At 59.5% G+C, this 19,465-nt stretch overlaps 2 protein-coding genes across 5 annotated transcripts; one reads left to right on the top strand and one right to left on the bottom strand.

Moving 5' to 3' along the window:
* Window positions 1-196: 196 nt before the first annotated feature.
* SASH3 (SAM and SH3 domain containing 3) lies at window positions 197-5,456 on the top strand. Of its 4 annotated transcripts, none has more exons than XM_071442847.1 (8): window positions 197-494; window positions 2,701-2,793; window positions 3,013-3,162; window positions 3,245-3,389; window positions 3,467-3,615; window positions 3,739-3,945; window positions 4,250-4,400; window positions 4,478-5,456. In XM_071442847.1, the coding sequence occupies exons 1-8, from the start codon at window positions 441-443 to the stop codon at window positions 4,684-4,686; spliced, it is 1,158 nt and encodes a 385-aa protein (XP_071298948.1). In that variant the 5' UTR covers window positions 197-440; the 3' UTR covers window positions 4,687-5,456. The 4 variants fall into 4 exon arrangements, with proteins under 4 accessions (XP_071298948.1, XP_071298947.1, XP_071298946.1 ...); XM_071442846.1 differs by having other exon boundaries at window positions 198-494; window positions 3,242-3,389; window positions 4,481-5,456; XM_071442845.1 differs by having other exon boundaries at window positions 199-494; window positions 3,242-3,389.
* On the bottom strand, window positions 5,244-18,095 carry ZDHHC9 (zinc finger DHHC-type palmitoyltransferase 9). The gene is made up of 10 exons (XM_071442848.1): window positions 17,988-18,095; window positions 17,347-17,640; window positions 10,487-10,647; window positions 9,768-9,926; window positions 8,819-8,956; window positions 8,620-8,673; window positions 8,257-8,354; window positions 8,020-8,123; window positions 7,744-7,909; window positions 5,244-7,008 (listed from the first exon to the last, which is right to left on the bottom strand). The coding sequence occupies exons 2-10, from the start codon at window positions 17,511-17,513 to the stop codon at window positions 6,904-6,906; spliced, it is 1,152 nt and encodes a 383-aa protein (XP_071298949.1). The 5' UTR covers window positions 17,514-17,640; window positions 17,988-18,095; the 3' UTR covers window positions 5,244-6,903.
* Window positions 18,096-19,465: the final 1,370 nt, after the last annotated feature.

The following is a 19,465-nucleotide window of genomic DNA, read 5'->3' as shown; positions in this document are numbered from 1 at the left end:
AGGGCTTGGCTACCATGTCCCAGCAGGATGAGCAGGCATGGGGGTGGGCACGACGGAGGGGTTGGGGTTTGTCACTTTCTCCATGGCGGGGACACACGATGCCCATGTGCAGATGGCCAAGGGGCAACATCACCGAGGGGCGGCAGCACTGCCGAGGGGAGGCAGGGCACGGGCAGCATCACCGAGGGGCGGCACGGCCGAGCAGTGTCAGGGCGCAGGCACCGTCCCCACCCAGGGGCCCCGGGCAGGGCAGCAGCTCGCTGGAGGGTTTCCTTCCTCCTGCCCCAGCCCGCGCTTCGCCAGCCACCCCGAGCACGGCTGCAAGCGCCTCTCATGTGACCGCCGGCTTCCTGTGCGCTCCCGGCTCGGTGCCGGTGCCGCGGGACGAGACGGGACGGGACGGGCCGCGCTCGCCGCTGCTGGACGCTGAGCCCCAGGCCATGCTGCGCCGCAAGCCTTCCAACGCCAGCGACAAGGAGCCGGGACACAGGAAGGTGAGTCCTGGCGGAATCCAGGTGCCCTCAGCACCGCAGACATCCCGGCGCATCCAGAGCTGTCCGAGCCTGGGCTGCCGTGGGATGCTGAGCAGGAGGGCTGGGGCAGGGCCCCGGGGGCTGGGATCGCACGGCAGCTGCCCTGCCATCAGTTCGTCTCTGCTGCCATCAGCCACCGTGGCCTCGCCAGTGCGTGGTCCTGGCCTTGTCTGCCTCCCACTCTGCCTGCCATCCTGTTGGGACGTGTGGCTGGGATGCACAGCCCCCGGGATCCACATGGGTGCCAGCTCAGGTGCCGGTGGGACGCGCAGAGCTCTGCTGGGGGCGGCTGTGCCTCCCGCCCCGCCATGGCCTCCCCGGGCGTGGGCGGCCGCCTGTCATTTCCTGGGGGCCATGGCTGCGGTGGCGGCTGTGCAGCTCTTGCGCAGCAAGGTGCTGCGGTCGGGGCCGCAGCTTCGTCACGTGCGCCAGCCGCTTCCTCCGGCAGCCCTGCTGCGAGGTGCGAGCCACAGGAGCACAGCTGCCAGTGCCACGGCCTCTCGAGAGCCCCCTGCGTGCCACGGCCGTGTGCCACCCTGTGGCTGAAGTCTGGAGGCTGAAGTCACCAGTGGGGGCCAAAACTGGCTCCTCATCCCCCGCCAGGTCTCACACCAGCTGGCATTTCAGCTCTTGCCAAGCTTTGCTGGGCTGGCATCAGCATCAGCAAGTCACCACGGGGAGCAGGGGCAGTGCCTGGTGGCAGGGTCCTGCCCATGACAGGCACAAATCCTGCCCTGGCAGCTCCTCTGTGCTGCCAAGCTCCGCCAGGAAACCTGGGTGAAGTCCCCTCCCTGCACGGGGGGTGGCCCATCCAGCCGGGCCAGTCCCAGTGGGCATCCCCTCCCCTTGCCCAGTGACAGCCATTCTCACTTCCCCCTCCTGCTCTGCTCCGGGAGAGCCCGACCCCCCTGACTCACATCTCACTGCCAGGCTCTCCATGGCTCCTCCAGCCCCGGGGCACTTCTATCTCAGAGCTGTTTTATCTCAGCAGTGAAGTCCTGGGAGGTTCAGTGGACCTGGATGTGGTGGATTCAGGCACTGGGGTGGGAGCAGGGCAAAAGCCAGCATCCCGTCTGCACAGATGCACCTGGAGCTGGCATGAAGCCACAGTGGGTGTGCAGCTGGGTGTGGCTTCGTGAGCCAGCCCTCTGCAAGGAATGGCAAAACCAAGTGCTCAGGGTGCTCGGTGGAGCTGATGAGAAGGAGAATAAAGAGGGAACAGCACAGGGCCAGGCTGTGCAGGGCTGGGAAAGGCCTCTGCCACCACAGGAGCTGGCAGAGCTGCTTGAGAACAGGAATCCCTGGTTGTGGTGATGGCAGAGCAAGCACCGTGGTGTGTGCTCTGAGGGCCTCAGAGTGCTGGCAGTGGCAGCTGAGCTCACTGTGCCCCAGTGTGTGAGCACGCTGGTGCTGGCATCCAGAGATGAGGGACACCTGGGACACATGTGGCCGTGCTGGCACCAAGGACGTTCCTGGCGTAAAGAAACCCTTCCATGTGAGACAGGCACCTTAGGCCATGGAGAGAAAGGCAGGCAGGGGGCACAGCAAAGACTAAAAAGAGCAAGGGACAGAGAGGTGTACCAGGACTGAGATCCAAAATGAGCTTTGATGGCTTAAGCAGGAGGTGGCACCAAGCCAGCTGGTGATGCTGGGGGTGTGCTCTCTGGGCTATGGAGTGACACTCACAGGTGGAAAACACGGATTTGTGATGAATGCTCCAGGATTTCAGTCCTGCAGCTGACCCTGTGGGTAGCAGCAGGGCTGCTCTGGTGCTACCTGCCCTTCACTGCCTGCCCACCTGTGCTGAGAGGAGATGCAGAGCTCTGTGTGCCTCCACGTCCTGGCCCATGTGCCAGGGTGGCATCATGGCACAGCCCTGGGCTGTTCCTGGCATGGCAGTGCCAGGCTCCACACTAGAGCATCCCTGCCCTGGGAATGCTGTGCCAAGCAGCTACACAAGCACCAAGAGCTCCACATCCCAGTTCTGGGGGGTTGATGACACATGGCAGCTCCTGGAAGAGAGCAAAAAACTCTTCCCAGCACTGGCATTACCCTGGGATTGGCAGAGCAGCTCAAAGAGCAGAGAGGAGCTGGGGCAGGGAATGCAGGAAGAAACCCATATCACACCTTTCCATTTCCCCCCTCACACCTCTGCCCCTGCTCTCAGCTTTCCCTACAGCGTTCCAGCAGCTTCAAGGATTTCAACAAGTCCAAGGTCAGTTCCCCCGTGTCAAGCGAGGAGTTCAGCCTGGAGGAGAATGTGAGTTCCTAGCACCCTTGACACATCCTGCTCCCCTGGGAACAGCCCATTTCAGGGCTGGTTTCCTGAAACTCCTGGTCTTACCAGTGGCCTATATGTCATAGAGCAGCCCCAGAGCGTCAGCACTGGTGGCATTTGGGATCTCACAGTCCCTGTGTGACCCTGTTGAGGCTTGCCCAGGGTGGGGGGCTCTGCCTTCACTCTCCATCCCTCTGGCAGATCCCTGAGGATGATGCCAGCAGTGCCAGTGCTGAGGAGGGCGCGCGGAGCAGCGGGACCAAGCTGGGCAGGAAGTGGCGGGCAGTCATCTCCCGCACCATGAACCGCAAGATGGGCAGGATGGCTGTGAGAGCGCTGGCCGAGGGCAAGGTGAGCAGGAGGCGTGGGGACACAGACAGGTGAGTGGGGGACAGCTCCCCCTCCCTCGGCCTGACCCCGGTACCCCCAGCAGGGAGAGGTGGAGGCAGAGAGGCCATGCCCCCTGTCCCCAGCCAGCAGCGTGGAAGAGCAGAGCCATGACAAGGTGCCCCTGTCGTACCTGGAGCTGGAGGAGGAGGAGGATGGGCGCCCAGCCCTCAGACGCCAGATGTCCAGCGGTGAGGCCAGCCCCGATGGGACACTGGTCCCACATCCCCAGCCGGGCATATCCTGCTTGACCCCCTCCTCTCTGCAGGCAGCGACATTCCCAGCCCTGGCGATCCCAGGGACAGCCAGCAGCTGGAGGAGACCGTCCCAGCCTACACTGGCCCCTTCTGCGGCCGGGCCCGTGTCCACACCGACTTCACCCCCAGCCCCTATGACAAGGACTCCCTGAAGCTGCGGGTGAGCCATGGTCACTGTGGCCCTGGGGAGGGAGGGAGGGCAGCTGGGGACCCCCTGAGCTGGGAGTGTTCCCTGGCTGTCCCCAAGCCTGTGCCCCTCACCATCCCATGTCCCTTGGCCTAGAAAGGGGACATCATCGGCATCATTGAGAAGCCACCTGTGGGCACCTGGACCGGGCTGCTCCACAACAGGGTGGGCTCCTTCAAGTTCATCTACGTGGATGTGATCCCTGAGGAGACGGTCCCTGCCCGCAGGAGCCGGAGCTCCAGCCGGAACAAGCGCCTCAAGCCCAAGACCCTCCATGAGCTGCTGGAGCGCATCAACCTGCAGGTGAGGGACAGGGGCTGTGGGGGACAGCAGCACCCCGCTGTCCAGGGACCCAGCACCCAGCAGCACCCAGCACGGGACCAGCAGTGTGACCAAGCCCTCTCCCCTTCACTATCCCCCACCTTGTGGGTCCTTCCACCAAGCACCCAGGGGCACAGAGGGGACATGTAGGGCATTTCTTGGTAATGTGGGCTAAGTGCCCACCGTGGACCCACTGAGGGGGGAGCTACAGGCCATCACTGGGGGTCAGGAGGAGCCAGGGGAGCCACCCATGCCCTGCTCACCCCTACCCCCACCCCCCACCCAGGAACACACCCCCACCCTCCTGCTGAATGGGTACCAGACCCTGGAGGACTTCAAGGAGCTGCGGGAGACCCACCTGAATGAACTGCACATCATGGACCCCCAGCACCGCGCCAAGCTGCTGACGGCTGCCGAGCTCCTCCTGGACTATGACAGTAAGAGTCCTGGGGAGGGGCGGGGACCCTGACTGGGTACCCCAGCAGCACCACTAACACCACAGCCCCTTTCCCAGCAGCCAGTGAGCCAGAGGATGGTGACAGCACTGAGGCCCTGCCATCACCCTCAGAGCCCAAGGGGGACATTCCCCGGGACTCCGGCTGCTTCGAGGGATCAGAGACCCTGGATGGCAGCCGGGAGGAGGCCGAGCTGGGGGGTCCTGAGGAGCAGCTGGCGGGTCCTGAGGAGCAGCTGGGGGGTCTCTCCATGGCAGAATCCCCCTGAGCCCACCAGCACCGCCACTTTCCACTCTGGCCCTAATAGGGGAGCTGGATTGGAGGGGATGGCTGCTGGTGGGGGACAGGGGAGCCCCAGTGGTGGCACCTCAGGGCCCAGCTTGGCCCCTGCACCAGAGCCAGATGCTGGGTGGGCATGAGGTGCCCCAGGACATTTTGCATGGCACTGCCTGGCACCACTGCCCCGAGGCAGGGACTCTGGGCATGCTGGGGCATTGCACCCCCTGCCAAGACACCACAGGCATTGGCTGCTTTCCCCAGGTTTGCCAGCAGGCTCAGGAAGGGAGCTAGGGATGGAAGCTGTGTGTGCAGGCCACTGAAGCCTGCCTAGGACACTGTCACTTCTCAGCATGGACACACAGAGACCACCCCCCACCCCCCCCCCCCCACCCCCCCCCCCCGTCACCTGCCATGGGGGACAGCAAGATGCAAATAACATAGCTAAGACACCCTGGAAGTGTGAGATGGAGAGTCCTGGAAATGCACAGGGAAGAGGGAAGAGGCAGCTGGCTTGGGGCAGCACAGAAACGCAGGGGCTACAGCTCAGCCATTTTCAAACCAATTAAGTTTCCTTCATTGTTTTAAAATTAAAAAAAAAATAATAAGAAGAAAAAAATAAAGAACACCCAGCCCTCACCCAACCCCGTTCCTTCCTTCTGGAGACCCTGACCCGTGCAGGCAGGTCCCGGCAGGCAGCACTCCACACACCTCATGGAACAGAGAGCAGCAAAGCCAAAATACACAGTTTTCCGCACTGAATTGGAGTTTTGGTCAGTAGCGCGTTGGGGCGACTCCCACGGGGTGGGGCACAGGAGCCCTGTCCCCGGAGGATGGAACAGGATGGGGCTGGGCTGGCTGCGGGCCATGGCAGGGCGGCAGGGGCTCTTTTCCAGCCACATTCCAACGGAGAGCAGCTGTGGCAGCTCTGCCCTCTCACCGAGGAGAAGAGGCCCTGCACCGCGGGAGAGGGGGCAGTGCCGGAGCCAGGTTCAACCACACCCCTCACTGCCAGCCAGGAGCATCACGGACACACAGACAGGACTGGCCCGTCAGGACACCCCCCAGCAGCCACCACACACCTGCCGGGAGGAACTGAATGAGTGAGTGCCCAGCACTGTGACAAGGGACCCGGAGCTGCCAGGGCACAGAACGGCCTCTCCTCCACCAGCGACCTCTGCGGGGATCCCAGAGGTGTGAGGGTCCTGCCAGTGCAGGACAGGGACTGTGGAGTGGGGGAGCCCTGCCACGGCACAGAGCTCTCCTGCCATCCCCCCAGCCTCTCCTCCTCTGTTGAGGACACACAAGCCCAGCCCTAGGCAGCTGGTACAATCCTAGGAAGATCCAAGGCTCCCAAAGCCAGTCTAGGATGGCTGAGAACAGCAGAGCAAGGCAAAGGGGGGACATGGGGATGCAATGACACAACACAGATTGGGGCTGAGGTTCTGCAGAGCTGCTGTGCCACAGCTGGGGAGGGCTCAATGCAGACACCCAGAAACAAATGCAGCCCCAGCACCAGCCAGGAGCCAGTGGCACAGGCACACAGGCAAACCTTTCCCTGCAGCTGTCCACCTTGGCTGCCTTCTCCCTCCCTCAAAGCCCAGGGTGATGTGAGCACCAGAGCAGATGGAAGGAGGGTCGCCTCATAGCTGCTGCCTTGTTACATCACGCAGATAGGGGCACAGGAAGACAGCTACCTAAAAACCGCTGCCAGCAGAACTCCTTCCCACTTGTTTGTGTCCTTGGGGCACCAAAACATCTCCTGACAAGCCTTGCCACACCAACCACAAAACAACGCCACGGATTAGAGGAAGGAGGGAGGAGGGGAGAGAGGACATTGCTGCCACGATTGCTTTCCCTTTCCTTGGGGATTCCTCAGCAGAAGGTCGCAGGCTGGCCCTGACAGCCTCACCCTGTCAGAGCTGGGCCCGGGCAGAGGGGACAGCCCCAGCCCTGAGCTGGGATGGAGCATCCAGGACAGCCCACAGAGCCAGAGGCCCGGCCCCAGGCAGACCTGGTGCTGGCAGTGCCCCACGGTGACCGGGGGGTGCCACTGCGCAAGGCCAGCGCTGCCCGCACCGTGGTGAGTAATGACTAAAGCAAAATGGCCATGGGGAATCAGGTGCCTGCCATCCAGCCCTTCTCCTCTCCTCCACCACTTCCAGCTTCGATTAGACAAAACAACAAAGTTCTCCTTTCCAAGCAGATGCTAGTGCTCCGCTCGCCCAGTGTCCAGGGGGGGCACCGGGAGCTCCCCAGGCGTTCGCTGCTTCTCCTCTGGCATCTCGGTGTCACTCACAGATGGGGCAGGGACCTGGAGAGAGAGGACAGAGTGACCTGCAGGGACACCCCCAGTGCAGAGCCCAAGCACACAGGCCCCACTGCTCCGCTTCCACCTCCAGCTCCACTAGCAGCAGTCTCAGGTGCGCTTGGGAAAATGAGAAACTAAAATCAGGGGCCACCCAACAGGCAACATAGCAGCTTCAGGAAGAACTGGAGCACTGGACTGCTCCAGCAGAAGGTGTCTTGGACTGACTTCCCACCAGGGAAGGGCAGCTCATGCCCAAGCAGGAGCAAGCCAAGGCATTTCCCACCATGTTATTGGAATAATTTAGGTGGGAAGGGCACTCTGGAAGTCTCCTGTCAAACTGTGTCCTTAATGCAGACTAATTTCAAACACAGGAGGCTGCTCAGGGCCACAACAGCTTTCTCCACAGACGGAGATCCCAGGGACAGCCCTGCAGCTCACACGCAGAACCAGAACATGATGTCTGCAACCTCTCAGCCCTCCCCAGCCCTGCCGAGCTCCATGGGCAACAGCTCCTGAGTGCTCTCATGGCAGGACTGATCTCCAAAACAGCAGCCAGCTGTGATCTCCTTTTAGGAAATCCAAGGAAACCAAGACGCTGGTTTCCAAGGTTAGAGCAAACAAGCTTTTCAGCAGCAGCCTCTCACATGACCCCTCGCGTAGTTTTGTCCTTCCTAAGTCACACTCTGAGCTTTCTTCCACTCTCCCAGAGCCCCCCCAGCTCCCAAGGGGATCACTCACAGCACTGGGGGGAAGAATGCTGCCATCCTGCTGCTTCATGCCACCCTCCTGGGCCTGCCCAGGGCCCTGAGTGGCCAGGGGCTCCTGCGTGCCAGGTCCCTGCGGGCACAACCCCTCCTGAGCTGTGCTCTCCTCCTGCTGCAGGATGCCCCGTCTGTCCAGGACACTGCAAGAACACAGCAACGCCATCAGACACCCATGTCTCCCCAAATCCCACCTCTCTTCCCAGCAGAAGTGCTGGTGGAAGACAAAGGTCAAGGCCACTCAAGAGCTCACCTGGGGGGCAGGGGCCCGCAGAGCACCTCGCAGCAGTTCTTCACTATGTTGCCGTGGCTGTAGGGATTCTGCACACGGTTCTTCCCAGTCCAGGACCCCTTAATCTGAAATAGTTGGGCACAAACTCAGGTTTACTCCAAGGCCGCCCTGCCCCAGCCCCCAGATCCCTGTGTTCTGCTCAGCCTTGACACACTGAGAAACACCGACAGCTCAGAGGAAGAGGAAGGCTCTACTTACGTCTTCGTTGGTTGTCTGATTCAGTGCCACCAGGAAGGTGTGGAACCCAGTTAACCCCACCACCGACCACAGCGTGAAGAAACAGATGAGCACCTCCAGTACAGTGAGAACAGTTAAGGACGGGAACAGCCTGAGAGCAGGCCCAGCCCACCTGTTACTGCCCCCACAAACATCAACTTCTCTTCCTCTCCTAGCCACTGTTTTCTGTTTTATTCTTCTCCCAAGAGCCAAGAAACTGCTCCCCACATTGTCATCCAGGGGAAAACGCCCGGAAAGACTCAGAGTGGTCTAAGCAGCCACTCCACAATGCAGCTCCCACTAACCCCCAATTGTGGAGAGGTCAAGCACTTGGGACCATGGAAGGATATGTCCCTGGGGTTTCCTTCAGCGTGTTCAGAAACCCAATCTTCAGAGATTCTGCAATACAGAAAGAGAGATTTTTTTCACCTGGAACATCCCACTGAGTCCAGCTCCCTTTCCCACTCCCTAACTCTGGTTTCACACCACCATCTGTAGTCCTACTCCCTCCCTCCCAGCTCTCCAGCTCTCCAGGCAGACTCACTCAGTGCTACGTAGACGATGTTGAAGGTGAAGATGTAGATGGTGAGGAGGGAAAGCGAGAGGATGAAGAGGTAGAAGTAGCGGTAGTTCCTCTTTCCCACGCAGTTGCCCACCCAGGGACAGTGATGGTCAAAGCGCTCTGGGGAAGCCAAGATGAAAATTAGCACTGCCTGCCCACGTCTAGATCCTTGCCCCTGTGCTTCCACTTCAAAAATCCCCCAGGCTGACAAAAACTGCCAAGTTCAACCCTCTGCTCAGTCAGGACCTCATATCCTGGCCTCCTTTCAGGAGGTCAAAAAGTCCAAAATTGTTTTATAATGAGTCATTTTGCACATTAAGAGAGAATTTGAGCTTGACCCCCCCCCCATGTGTCTTCTCTCCCTGGAGGACAACAGCCACAGCACATGGATTAGATGAAGGCCTGGGAGTCCCCATGTTCTTACCCTGGAATAATCAGGAGAAGGTTCAACAAACTGCATAAACACACAAAGGCTGGGAATCTGAAGAGGAGGAAAGGGGTCCAAAAGGACAGGATTTCTGCCTGGAGCAGTGATGCTGAACATGAGCCAGTTACATACACAGAAGGAAGACAACAACCAGGGCACCCCAGGGAATGGCACAATCTCTGTGCTGATGAAGGATCTGCTGTCACCTGAGACACAACTCTCCACTGGAACCCTCCAGTCCTGCAAGGCCAGAGTCCAGTGGGATTCAAAAATGGGCTGCACATGTACACACAGCAGCTGGACTCGGTTATTGCCAAAGTCCTGGCAAAGAGGAAGCACCTGGCTCCAGGTTCTGAGCAAACCTCAAGCTCCTCGAGCACAAGATGAGGCAGCCTGGACACTGCAGCAGCCCAGAGCCACCCAGCACGAGCCTGGGCGCGGGTCTGTCCCTGTGCCAAGGCTCTCCGTGAGGAGCAGGGCCAGGCCAGGCCCAGCACCACTCACCCACGCAGTTGTCGCAGATGCTGCAGTGCGAGGCGCGGGGTGGCCGGAAGATCTTACACGTGTAGCAGTACTTGAGCTTCACAATCTGATTGTTGATCTGGAAGTTCTTGATGCGCGGGGGCGGGCGCTGACCCTGCGGCACGGTCCCGTTGGTGGCCTCTGCCAGAGAGAACCGGGCACAGGTCAGAACTGCTGCTACAACATGACAGGCCTCAAACAACAACTCGCTTCCCTGCCTTTCCTCCCAGCGGGATCGGAGCCCGCTGGCTCTGGAGCTGGAGGCTGCAGCTCTGCTCATGCAGGCCAGAGCCAACCTGGCAGCTTGGAGGCAGGAAAAGGGATGCCAGAGCTTTCATGGGCATGTTGAGAGTGGGCTGGGTGTTATCACCTGCATCCACCAAACCTCCTCCCTCCCTGAAGGATCAAGGGGACCACTCCAAGCTTTCTGCACCCCTTCTCAAAAGCAAACTGAGTTTGTATGTACACGCCTATGGGAGAGGAAGCAGCAGGTGAAATGGCTCCCAGAGAGGGACGCAGGTACAACATGCTGCTTTCTTGAAACTTGGCCAAGTACGGTGAGCCAGCAGATTGGGGCAATCCTCACTTTTGGAGGTCCAGCCAGGAAGATAAGCTCTTGCAGGGACTGTAGCCTAGAAATATGCCATAAATAGGGAGGCTTTTCCATCCCTCACCAGCTTGGCCACTCCACACTCACTCACCAATCTCCATCTCAATGAAGGCTGCCTCATCGGGCAGGGCCCTCGGGATCACGCCAGGGTCACTGAAGCTTGTCCGCAGCAGCGTGGCCATGGCGAACAGGAAGAGAACTGCTGCAAACACGGGGATGGCCGGGGAGAGCTGGACCGCCAGGTACCGGCACCTGCGGACACGGGGCAGGAGACAATGAGTCAGAGTCTCATCTCCTGGCACAGCGTCAGAGCCCGGGCACTCCGCAGCACTGCTCAGATCTGGAGCAGAGAAGCTGTTCAGAACATCCTTCTGATCCCACCACCACAGGGGAACACTCCTGGGGCAGCTCCAACAACCAGGCACCATCACAGCATCTCCACGTTTTCCACCAGCTAGGCACAGATATTTCCCAGCATTTGTTCTGTTTTCAGCTCCCATTTTAAGCAATGCCAGAAACACAACCAGGCAGCGGGAGAGACCTTGTCCATTACATTCCTGCTGCCAAGGAATGGGCCAGACCACTGGGAGAAGCATCCAAGGCCTGGTCAGGGACCCCATACCTGGAAAGCTGGAAGAAGGAATAGAAGCCTGTGGGGATAGTGGGAATCTCTAGCTAACCCCTAAAGAGCAGGAGCTTCCCATATCACAGAAATTATTGGGATTAAGTGGATCCTGTACTTCTTAGGAATGGATTCCTGTGAAAGTGCAACATTCCCATGCAAGAAGACATCTGGCTTCCTTTGGCTTTCCTGAGACAACGGACTAGAACACTCCAAATAAAGCAGAAAGGCTCCTGCTTCAAGACTCCCCCAGCTCAAAGGGGAACAAGGTTTGTATCCTCTATAAATACAACAAGGCCCAATGAGGAGTTTATGGTGCTGATCCTGCTGATAGAGGATGCAAAGGGAGCACGGGACTCATCTCACCGTGGCCGTGCTGCTCCTGGACACTCACAGCCATGTCCCCAGAGGTGCTGCAGCCCTAGCCATGTGGGAGGCCTGGGCAGAAGTCACATTTTAGAGACATACTGGGCTGAAAAAATCCATATTTTACCCTGATTCCTTCAGAAAACCCTACTGATGTTGGGGTGAAGTTCCTATGGAGCTTTGCTACGGTTTAAGGGAAACCTCACCTAAATCCCACCACTTGTGTCATATCTCACCACTCCTCGCACGTATCCCTCCCCCAGCCTCCTGATGCAGCTGGGCACCCAGGCTTTCAGGCACTTGGCTTTCTAGAATGCACCCTTTATCCCTGCTGGTGAGGGATGGATCCAACCCAGACTCCTGCTGTTCCACTGTTACTTTCCATGCAAGCATCAGGCTACTGCAGTGAGGGGCCAGGGATTATCCTCCCTGGGGGGCTGCCATCCCAAGCAAGGCCATTTCCATTACCTCCACAGCACTATTTAATTCTGGACAGCATTCCCACCACAGATTCCCCAAACACAATGCAGTTTCCAGCTCCAGCTGGCAGCACCAGGCTCCGCAGGCCCACTGCAGAAACATTTCGTGGGCCATTGCCTGACTCCAGCGCTGTCCCCCACGTGTGGCAGGGACAGAAGGCCTGCACACTGAAGTTACAGCACACTTCAGTCACAGCTGCAACACCAGAAGCCCACAGCAACACAAAGGGCCTGGGCCTTAAACCAACATCCTTCACTTCGGACACTGCACACTCTGCTGTTCCCCAAAACAATGTCCCGGTGCCCAGCCCTGGCCACAGACAAAGAACTGGAGTGCCGAGCTTATCATCTTCAGGCAGCCTAAGATAACTTTGCATTCCCTCTGCAAGGGCAAAGTCCAGGGACAGCTGCAAGTCAGTCAGCAAGTAAACAAAAGCCTTGGAGCCCATTTGGGGTAGAAGTATGGGGTTAGGAAGATGGAACATGAATTTAGGTGCAGGTCAGCCTCTTCTCCCGGGCAATCAGTGACAGGACAAGAGGACACAGCCTCAAGCTGTGCCAGGGGAGGTTCAGGTTGGACATCAGGAGAAGGTTCTCCATAGAAAGGGCTGTCAGGCATTGGAAGAGGCTGCCAAGGGAGGTGGTGAACCACCCATCTCTGGAGGTGTCCAAGGAACAATTGGATGTGGCACTCAGTGTTCTGGTCTGGTTGACAATGTGGTTACCAGTGACAGGACTTGGTGGTCTTGGGGGGTCTTTTCCACCCTAAACAATTCTGTGATTATTCCTTTAAGAGCTGGACACTGCCTGCCCCAAAAGGCTGCAGCCTGACCCTTGTCCAGCTTTTGGAACTGCTGTGACAACATGAACCTATTGTGGGTTTAAATATGGATCCATGAGCTGTGTTAAAGCTGAGCCACAGCTCTCCTGCTTCCACACAGGCTTAGCTTAGCTCCCCTTAGCTGGGCTGGTGTCTGTGGCCCCTTGCAGGCGAGGGCAGAGGTGAGAGCCAGAGGAGCTCCCACCACGGTGAAACTGCATTGCCAGGCCTAGCATGGAGCCCAGTGTGGAGCCCCCCACGTGCCTCCCACTTTCCCTGTGCTGATGGGGCCTCACTCTTCATGTGACTTCCAGGGAACTTGTCCATGGCAGGGAAAGCAGCCACCCAAGGTCCTGACTTGGTACTCAGGTACTCACTAGCACTGGGGTATCTTCAGCCTACGCCTTGTCTCTAAGATGATTTCACTGCTCAGGAACAGGCATTTAAAGACCTTTTGTTTGGCAGAGCTCAGAGCCAACAGAGATGCTCTGTTGGCCTGTGAAGATGCTGCTCCCCCATTCCCAGCACCATTTCTGTGCTCTGGAGCATTTTGTCACCAAAAAGCAGACAATAACAGCACTATCACAACTCATCATCACAGTGGGGTGGGCTGAGGCAGGAAAGCTGAACAAAGGGATCATTGGAATGGGGAGCAGGGGGAGAAGCAGCTGGGAGGTGCCATGAGTTATGGTGCTTGGCTGGTTATTCTGCACGCTGAGCAAAGCTCTGGAGGAAGGGAAAAGCCACAGGGACTGCACAGCCATGGCCACAGGGCAGGACATCCCCCAGGCAGGCCCCACCAGGGCTCAGCACAAGCTCCACAGTATCACTTACCCACATCTCACCTGCAAATCACCTGTTTAACCTTCCTCAGCTACAGCACAGCCACACTGTGTGCCTGTTCTGGGTGCCAGCAGAGCTGTATCTTTCCCCAGTGCCTGACCCTCACTTCAGCCTGGCTGTGCTGGGTGCTCACACCAGGGAAGGGATGGTGTCTAGCAGCTGCTGTGTTTGCAGTAAGCGTGGAAGCAGCTGCTCCAAAGCCCGGCCACACCACACCACACCACTGTGTCCAGGCCCTTTCCAGCAGCACCAGTCAGGGCTGGAGCTCTCCCAGGAACCTCTCCCTACCTGCCTGCAGTGACACATCAACTGTCAGCACACAGCATGTGTTTCTGACACAACTGAGGCAGGAGACAGGTATGTTATGCCAATGTCACTGCTCCTTTCCCAGCTAAAATCTCAAATCTCTGCACAGACAAATCACCCCAAGATCCACACAGGAACTGGGGTGCCACAGAGGATGTGGAGGCTGCAGAGAGGGCAAAGTCATCTCCTGAGAAGGAGCCCACATATGAAAAAAAGGTCAATCCAAACCCCAGGAGTGGCCACTTCCCCCAGAAACACAAACAAAACAAGCTGAACTCTGGACACCAAAAAGCTCACTTCTATTGAGAGAAATTACAGTGATTAAAAAGCATGAATTAACTCACATGTAAGTTTTGACCATGCTTGACACAGATCTAACCAGAGGTAACGGCAGCTCAGAGGCCCCCCTCTGAGTCTTGGGTCTCTGGGCTTTGGAAATCAAAACTAAAAAATAAAGTCACACAAAGGGCAATGTAGGTGTTTTCAACTCATCAGAAAACAAAGACATTTTCATCTCTACAAAGCTAAAAAAGTAGGAAAAAGAAAGTGGCAAATATGCCTGGGCACTGGAAAATCCAAGAGCAGCCCCTTCCCACGAGGAGCCAATGTTGCTGGTGCTATCATGCCTCTAACATCTACAGATGTCAAGTTTTGTGCTGAAAAGCCAGAGACAAAAGAAATCTCATTCCCTTCAGCTGAGCGTGGAACTCCAGGAGAGATAGGAACTGTAAAGGGAACTTCCAGCCTGAGAGCAGGCACTGCATCCCATCATCCCTGCTCCTAAAGGCATTTTTTACAAATGCTTTATCTGGTCTCCTCATGCTGGAACACCTCAAGCAGACAGCAGCTAAGTGCCCAACCACAGGGCTGACGTACCATTAGGAGTCTGAAATAATGCCAAGAGGATGTGAAACTGTATTTTATGGGACGTGTTATGGAGCAGACCCAGTTAAGCACAGGTCTCGGACTCTGCTGGAGCAGCCCCAGGCCGCGGGAGCTGCTCCCGTAGTGCTGAGAGGTGCCCTTGGGCAAAGGACTTCAGTGGTGGCTGCAGAGCCCTTCCCGAGAGCCAGCACAGCTCCGTCCCTCTGCCTTATCTACGAGGGAGGAGTCGGATCTCAGGTATAGCACTGAGTTCTGCCAGCCTCTGGCTCCTGTTTGCTCCTGGCTGGAGAGATTTCCCCAGTCCCAGAACACAGCGCTGCGGTTTGGGGATGAACACACAGAATTCCCACCCACAGGCTGAGGCGCTCAGCCCGCTCGCCTGTGGACACCGCGGAGCAGCTGGCAGCACTGGAGAAACTTGGGAGGAAAAAACAGCACCAGCAGCAGCCCCGCGAGTGCGACCATGGCTCCAGGGCTGGGAAGGAAGGGCTGCGGCTTTTCTGCCGCCGTGGGTGCCGGTCCCCACCGGCCTCAGCTGTAACCGGAGCCAGCGCAGCCCGGAGCGCCGGGATCGAGCCCAGCCCGGCGCAGGGCGAGCAGCCAGACAGGTCCTGGCTCCAGGCACCCCGGAGCCGTGCTCAGACAAGGTGTGACTGCGCAAGTGATTCAGCTGAATGGAGCAGGCAGCACGGCACAGGCAGCCTGCAGTGAGGGGCAGCCAGGGAAAGGCTCCTCCGCCCACCGCCGGCTGCCGCGCTCCAAATCCAGACACCAACTTTAAGGGGGAAACCAGGAATTTCCATGCAAACACTAAAGAATCTGCCAAACGCCGAGACAAACGGACAACACGGTGAAAGATCGAGGCTGAGATCCTCACCCAGAGCTCCCTACACATGCAGGGCAGGCAGGGCTCCTGAGCAGCCAAGCTGCTTATCTCAGCCTGATCAGTGCAACAGAGACGTTGGGGAGTGCTTCCAGCTGGGAAGGCAACATTTCATCCCTATCCCAAATTCAAAAATCCCCCAAACAAGTTCAAAACAACCCTCTCTCTTCCAAACAAAAAAACACTGAGGTGTTCTGCACTGGAAGAACCAAATGGGTATTTGGATTTTCCCAAACTTTTCCTTATCTCCCTTGAATGATTTAACCAAAATTCAGAGGTGATCCTGTTCCCAGCAGCATTCCCCCCACAGAGCCCACCCTCCAGGTCTAGGCACGGCCTGGATGTCTTGGTGCAAGCGACTCCTCCACAGGCCTCTGCCTGCCAGAGCATGGAAAGGGGCTTCTCAAGGAATTTCCAGTCACGTTCCTGACTAACCACAGCCTAGGTCTGGAAAACAGCCTCGGCTCACTCTGCCTTAGCGCAGCCACAGCAGAGCGGGATGTGGTTCACTCTCCTGCTACGGACAGGATCCACAGGGAGCCAGAGCAATTAAACCTCAAATCAGTGTTTCTGGTGCAGCAATAAGCGTTTCTGGAGCAGCAACACTTATTAGTTCTTCCTGTAAGGCAGGAAGGCTCAGCCCTTCCATTTTTCAGATGGAAAAAACCCCAAACATCAAACCAAGAGTGGTGTCAGTTGGTACCTCAGACTGAGCCAGGGATAATTTGGGCAGGAAACTAGGGAGAGACATGCTGGGCCAGGGAATGTGGAAACAAGTTCCCTGGCTTAGGAACGATGCTGAAGAGGACAGCATCTGGGCCAAGGGCTTTTTGGAACTGCAGGAATAGCCAGGGCTTAGCCAGCAAGCAGGTCCTTCCACTCGTTCTTCTTGGCTTTGTGACCTTTTCTATCATCCGACCCTGATTCAGCCCTTCTGCTGCCCCAAAATACAAACACGCCCAAGGAGACAGAGGAAGGGAAGTTTTTCAGTTGTTTAGCTGATCCAGGTTCATCCTCTAGCTACACAACAGAGGTATCCTGCCCCTTCCCACAGCATCAGCCCAGACAAACATATGCTTTTCCCTTTTTGCTTGTTATTTTTTGATTTTAGGATAAGTCTAAGGCCAGTCCAACTCCCCAGCCCAGCTCCCAGGGAGAGCTGAGGGGAGGGGGCAGATCCCTCTTTTTTATCAGGATCAAAGGTTTTGGCTGAAGGTCTTTAGGCTGCCAAGGTGATGTAAGGGGTGGTCGGATCCTTCCGAAACACCAGCATGGCTCCAGCTGCAGTGCAGCCTGGGGCTAGGGGTAGGTCAGACTGGCAGGACCCCCAAGCTCATTCCTTATTAATCCTCCAGCTGGGGTCACCCCCCTGGTGGGGCTGATGCGGGGGCTGCACATCCCCCTGTGGGTGGGGACACAGGCTGTGCCCCAGGGCTGCAGCAGCAGTACCCTTGCACTCCGACTATCCTGGAGCCAGGAACACTCGGGACAAGGGACTGCCAAGTCCCAGACAGAAGGTGACCCACGGGGAAGCAGGGCCAGTGTCACCCCCTGGCAGGGCTCCAGCAGGGCCCATTACCCTCAAAACCTCCGGGGTCAGTCAGCTGAGGGTGAGGAAGCAGATCTGGACAGGGACAGCCACACTTCGTGCCAGGCTGCGCTGTGCCAGGCTCCCCTCCCTCTCCCGAGGCCCCGGGCACACGGGTCCATCCCCATGCCCATCCCGTGGGGTCCCCGGGGAACTCACTCGAAGGCGAAGAAGAGGGCGCAGGTGCCGAGGATGAGGAAGAGTGTCAGGTAGAAGATGCCCTTCTGCCGGGCCATCATGATACGGCCGTCGCAGCAGAAGGTGTTCCTGCCCGGCAGCTTCTCCCATTTCCGAACCACCTTCTTCCTCGCCACCATCACCGACATGGCGGGGCCGTCACTGGGGCGGCAGCGGCCGCCGCACGTTCGGGCGCTGCTGCTGCTCCTCCGCCGCCCGCGCGCCCAGCATCATCGGGGCCCCGCGGGGCCGAGCTGGGCTGGGCCGGGCCGGCGGCTGCGGGAGAGGGAACGGGGAGAGCGCTCGGTCAGCACCAGGGCGGCGGCGGCACCGGCACGGGGGGCGGCGGCCGCCGTCGCCATGGAAATCCCGCGCCCGGGAGGGGCGTTGCCGTGGGAATCCACCAGGGAGGGGGAGCGGGGCGCGGCAGGAAGACCCTCGGCTGGGCGGCTCCGCAGCGGGAGGGGACGCGGCAGGGCCGGGCCGCACAGGGCAAGGCAGCCCCGGCTCTGCGAGCGTGCCGGGAGCCGGCGGGGAGAGAGCGGAAGGGAAGGGTTAGAGAGGAGACGGGAGAAGACGGCAAGGGAGGGAAGAGGACGGGAGGGGCCCGCGCCGCCGCTCACCAGATGCCGGTGCCGCTCGGGCCGCGCCGGTCGCTCCCACCGCGCCGGGAGGGGCCGCCACGCCCCGCGCCCGAACGGGGTGGGGCCGCCGCGGCCATTGGTCCCGCCGCGCCCTCCGCCCCGCCCTGCCGCTTCCCGCCTTTCCATTGGGCGCGTGCGCTGTCAGTCCGAGGCAGATCCTCCCACCGCGCCGCTTCTCGCCACTCCATTGGTCACCAGCGCTGTCACTTTGCAGCGACTCGTCCCTCCCCGCCGCTTCTTGCCCGCCCATTGGCCGTATGCGCTGCCACTTCGCGTGGTTGGCCCCGCCCTTGCGGACAAGGGAGGGCAGGGTGTGGGCGGGGCGGAGCCGGGGCGGGCGGCGGGCGGCGGGCGGCGGGCGGCGGGCGGCGGGCGGCGGGCGGCGGGCGGCGGGCGGCGGGCGGCGGGCGGCGGGCGGCGGTGCTCCGGTTTGGTTCGGCTTGCCCCGGCCCCCCCGGCGTCTCCCGCCAGACCTCCTGGTGCAGCCCCCGGCGGGGCACGACCGGCGCCGCCCTCCGTTCCTCTTTTTCGTTTTCTCTCACGGGATGCCCACAAGCACCGGGCTTCCCAGCCCCAGCGCCGCGGAGAGCGCACGGGATGCTCCCGCCGTGGGTTCCCCGCCCCTCCCAGCCCATCCGCACATTCCCACATTTCGCACAGTAGTTTTCCCACGGTTTTGCACACCCAGACCGTGGGGTTGGGTTCGGGGAGCCCCCCAGGATCCCATCGCCGGCATCCTGCCACCGGCATCCCATCGATCCCCGGAATCCCACCTCGGGGCGTCCCGCCCCTGGCATCCCACCCCCGGCAGCCCTCTCTGGAATCCCACACACAGCGCTCCCGCTGGGCACGTGGCTGCCAGCAAAGGCAGGGCCCGGAGCGTTAAACCTGAGGGAAAATACAGAACTTTTCCTGCGGTTGTTGCTATGGAGACTGGAGCAGACGGGAACAGCTCGTTATCCCTCTCCCTCCTGCCCCGAGCGCCCTGTCCGCCCTGTGCGCCCAGCTCGGGACGGAGGAGAAGAACGACGAGGAGGACGGATGCTGCGGGCGCAGTGACAAACACTGACACCGCTTTGTGGCTGAAAACTCCATGTATTTGCTCCAACGAACCTTTGGATCCCATCAACCCCAAAAATGCTCCCAGAAGCCGGGTCCGGCCGGGCGGGAGGAAGCGTAGGTGCGGCAGCGACGTCCCCGAGCCCACTGGCGCGTCCCAGGGGGAAACAGCGAATCCTGCAATCCCTGGGACCGGCGGGACCGACGAGGGTCACAGACGGAGCGAAGACCCTCAGAGCTGCTCTGGCCCGCGGTGGCACCGCCGGCTACCGCTGCCCGGCGAGCCGGGGGCGTCCCGGGAGCGCCAGAGCCGTCCCGGAGGCGCCGCCCGAGGCCGGGACGGTGCTGTCCGTGCCCCGCTCCCTCCCGGGCCCCCCTCGGTCCCCTCCGGTTTTCCC

Source organism: Agelaius tricolor, unplaced genomic scaffold (genome assembly GCF_023055355.1).
Source record: "Agelaius tricolor isolate 1412-34295 unplaced genomic scaffold, bAgeTri1.0.p SCAF_17, whole genome shotgun sequence".
NCBI classification, from domain to species: Eukaryota; Metazoa; Chordata; class Aves; order Passeriformes; family Icteridae; genus Agelaius; species Agelaius tricolor.
This window is presented reverse-complemented; position numbering and strand designations above follow the sequence as displayed.

Bases quoted from the DNA above. Each gene is read 5' to 3' on its own strand.
- SASH3 (XM_071442844.1), top strand. From the start codon at position 2,536: ATGGCAGCTCCTGGAAGAGAGCAAAAAACTCTTCCCAGCACTGGCATT. The intron at 2,794-3,012 runs GTGAGTTCCTAG...TCCCTCTGGCAG, and splicing joins AGTTCAGCCTGGAGGAGAAT to ATCCCTGAGGATGATGCCAG. The intron at 3,946-4,249 runs GTGAGGGACAGG...CCCCCCACCCAG, and splicing joins TGGAGCGCATCAACCTGCAG to GAACACACCCCCACCCTCCT.
- ZDHHC9 (XM_071442848.1), bottom strand. From the start codon at position 17,513: ATGTCGGTGATGGTGGCGAGGAAGAAGGTGGTTCGGAAATGGGAGAAG. The intron at 9,927-10,486 runs GTGAGTGAGTGT...TCTCTCTGGCAG, and splicing joins CTTCATTGAGATGGAGATTG to AGGCCACCAACGGGACCGTG. The intron at 8,355-8,619 runs CTTCCATGGTCC...TTCTCACTGTAC, and splicing joins GGAAACCCCAGGGACATATC to TGGAGGTGCTCATCTGTTTC.